Consider the following 3,745-nt stretch of genomic DNA (forward strand, 5'->3'; position numbering starts at 1 on the left):
TTAATTAGTAAAGAAGGTCCAATGGGGGAGGCCCAATCCAAGCCCCATAGATCCCTAACCTAGCCCATCATAAATTCTATAAATAAGAATGTAAGGAGATGAGACAAATATGTTATCACAAACCCTAGCCTCCACACTTGGCTTTCTTGTCTTTTCCTTCAAGATTCTTATAATTTTTAAGAGATTCCTCCCACAAGGAATTTAGATCTATAGAGTTAAGGGTCATAGGTTAGAAGATCTTTGGTCTTGCATTCACAATCAAGTTTCAAGATCTACACGTGGAGAAGTAGCAAGCCACTTCGATTCTTTGGAGAATCATTGTTGTAAGTATTCAACAACATAATTTAAATTAAATTATGTGATTAATTGCGCAATTATATGTTTCTACATGTTCAAGCATGAAATTGAATCGACCCACATAATCACCTAAATAGATTCTTATGTGAATTTATTTGTTTTGCATTTTCCGCTGCGATTATCCCCAACACTCCCCACGCTGGCGATGACTGCCCGCCGCTCGCTTGCACCCCGCCCGGCATCCCCCACCGCATCCCCCCTGTTTCCCCCCCTGCATCCCCCCTGGCGCTCCAGTCATCATCCCCATCAACTGTTGCCAAGGGACTGGGCCCATTTGGCCCCATCCAGATCCCACGGGTACCGTGGGAGTATGAGAGCCGCTCGTCGCCGGACTGGAATCGTTGTTGTTGTCCATTCGCTCGATGTTGCTCTTGTTTTAAAAAAATTAAAAAAAAAATGAAAATTGGCGTTGGCCGATCGGCACGCCACAATGGCGACTAGCGCACGCAAATTGGCTAACCCACGCCGATTTTCTCGCCGATTCTCGACTGGCCGGTTGTAATGGTTCAGCTAGCCGACCGGCTAGCGACGCGAATCGGCTAGTCGGTCGGCTAGCCGCTATTGTGGATGCTCTGAGCAAGAACAGTGCCAAAAACTTAACAAGTAAACAAGATATGGAAAATAAATAAGGAGACAAACGCCTAACAGATATGACATATTCCATAAGTATTCACAATCTCAATCCCAAAACATCCTGCACATGAGGCGACATGCCAAAATGACCATAGGCACCATCCCATGCTAGTTTTTGTATTGCGTGAGTACTTTTGATATCGCTTAGTCTTGCACTCAAATTAGTTCAATTCAAAATCGAAGAATATTAAGAGTGCACATATGTGTATGAAAAATGCACCCACCAAAATTACTTTCACAAGTATATGAATTTATAAATAATAATTTATGAGAGCAAGAAAACAAAAATGAAAATATACTCCCTCCGTCCCCGATTAAGAGTCACACTTTTCCATTTTGGTTTGTCCTCAATTAAGAGTCACATTTCATTTTTTACCATAAATAGTAAGTAGGCCTCACATTCCACTAACTCAATTCACTCACATTTTATTATAAAACTAATATAAATAAATGGGTCTCACATTCCACTAACTCTTTCAATCAACTTTTCTTTATATTTCTTAAAATTCGTACCCGGTCAAAGTGTGACTCCTAATGAGGGACGGAGGGAGTACTACATTAGCACATCAACAGATCATTTTTCTGCCTATTATGAATCACATTTTAATTGTATATAATATTTCAACAATAAAGATGAAATACTATCTTGATCATTTATTGTTACTACTATAATTCTTTAGTAACAGTACACAATAAGACATTACATAGGTTATTTCAATGTAAAACAAAGCGGTTGAAAATAAGTGAAACTAAAGTTTTTTCCTTTTCTGTATAATAATGTCTCCAACACTCGATACTCATGCAATTAATGAGATGAACAAAACAAAATTCATTTCTTAATTACATTAATTAGCAGCAGACATAATAATAAACTACTCCCATTTATTTAATCGTACGGCTAATATTTGAAGTTGACGAAGAGAGACAGTTAACTGACATTTTCCTGATATAAAACTGAGCGCAAAAAGACAAAATTAATCTAAACAAAATTAATCTAACGCCCGTTAACCAGGGGACTAACGGCCGTCTCTTTGCACGGGCTCGGCGGCAGGCTTCCGTTACTCTTCCCCGACGCAACGAGGCGTTGCACGAACCCTCCGATCCTCCCGCCGTTAGTCACCGTTAGTAACTGCTTCCCGCCAAACGGCAGCGACTCCACCGCTCTCTCCGCCAGCACGTCCTCCGCCGTGATCGAGACGCCGTTAGCCTGCAAAAACATAACGCCGTTAGCACCGAAAACATAACGCCGTTACCGATTTAGGACTGAGATTTTTCACCTGAACTCTGACGTAATCGTTAGGGTTCCAGCAGAAGGCATTCCCCACCATCTGATCGACGGTTTCGGAAACGCCGTCGAGGACAATGCCGACGACGGCCGCGGTGGAGCAATCGCCGCTGCGGCTGAGCTTCACCGGAGAAGGACAGCTCAATTGGCCGTTGCCGATGGAGAGGACTAACAGATCGTCGACTCCGGTGACCGACGGGAAATCGCGCTTGTTGTGGAGGACGTGAGTGACGGCGGCGGCGGTAGGGTTGTTCATCACCAATCCGCCGTCGACCGCCAGGCAGGAGGTCCTTCCGTCGCGCGACGACAGCCTGTACGGCTTGAACATCGACGGCGTCGCCGACGTGGCGCGGATCACCTTCGCCAGCTCGAAATCGAAGCTCGGCGACTCCGAGGCGTCGGCGCGGGAGAAGACGAACGGCGCCGAGCTCTTCAGATCGAAGCACGGCACGAGGAGAGGCTTGCACGTGTCCTTCAGAGTCAGAACCTTACCGTCGGCGCGGCGGAACGCCGCCTCCAGCACGGTGTCCATGCTTCCACCGGAGAATCTCATCATCCGCCGGAATCCAGCCAGCTTCTTCGGTTTGAACAGCTTCGCCCGATTCGCGGTCAAAAACTTCACCGCGTCCCTCGCGGAGTAGATCGGACGGCCGGAACCGTCGTCGGCGACGAGCATCGCGGCGAGGAGAGCGCCGATTCCAGTGCCGACGACGATATCGAAGAAATCAGCGATCCGCGCGTTGAAATCGCCGGTTTTCTCGTGGATCTGGTCCTCGAGGTGGACGAGAGCGGCGCAGGCGACAATGCCGGTGGTTCCGCCGCCGTCGATGCTGAGCACACGCGTCTTCTTGGCCTCGCAGTGGTGCAGCCACTTCTGCTCCAGCTTGGAGAAGATCTCGAGCGTAACCTTGCTGAGCTCCATCACAGATTTGCAGAGCCGCTCCAATCAGAATGAAAAGCTGCGGCAGCAAATAATGAATGTCCTGGGTAAAATGGAGGCGATATGGATTGGTAGTGGTAGGAGTATATAGGGAGTAGAGTAGGGCAAAACTAGTGAGAGAAAATCCGTGAAAAAAGGAATAGATCACGCTTAACTACTGATCGCCATTAATGGAGGTGAGCTGAGCTAAGATGAGAAGTGTACTATTCCTCATAAATAATCGCACACACTCAGCGGGTTACTGCGCATTCCGATTTACTGTGAGGCTACTTGAGGGACTGATCGTGCTCGTGCCAATATAAATAGGGAGTACATACTCCTCCTTAATTTTATTGATAATATTATTAGTATTATTTTCTTATTATTGAAGAATGCGATGCTGGAGAGAGTAGTAGTACTACTCTACTTACGATGTGCTGCGCTGTATTTTATTTTTTGTTTTATTCAATTTATTGCACGCGTTTTCCCTTAATTTATTTAAACCTTTACTTAAATTTATTACTACTACTATATGATTACCATCAATTAAT

At 45.6% G+C, this 3,745-nt stretch overlaps 1 protein-coding gene across 1 annotated transcript; it reads right to left on the minus strand.

Moving 5' to 3' along the window:
- Window positions 1-1,804: 1,804 nt before the first annotated feature.
- LOC125218465 (probable inactive patatin-like protein 9) lies at window positions 1,805-3,490 on the minus strand. The gene is made up of 2 exons (XM_048120134.1): window positions 2,268-3,490; window positions 1,805-2,197 (listed from the first exon to the last, which is right to left on the minus strand). Exons 1-2 carry the CDS (start codon window positions 3,195-3,197, stop codon window positions 1,985-1,987), a joined length of 1,143 nt encoding a protein of 380 aa, XP_047976091.1. The 5' UTR covers window positions 3,198-3,490; the 3' UTR covers window positions 1,805-1,984.
- Window positions 3,491-3,745: the final 255 nt, after the last annotated feature.

Source organism: Salvia hispanica, chromosome 4 (genome assembly GCF_023119035.1).
Source record: "Salvia hispanica cultivar TCC Black 2014 chromosome 4, UniMelb_Shisp_WGS_1.0, whole genome shotgun sequence".
NCBI lineage: Eukaryota > Viridiplantae > Streptophyta > Magnoliopsida > Lamiales > Lamiaceae > Salvia > Salvia hispanica.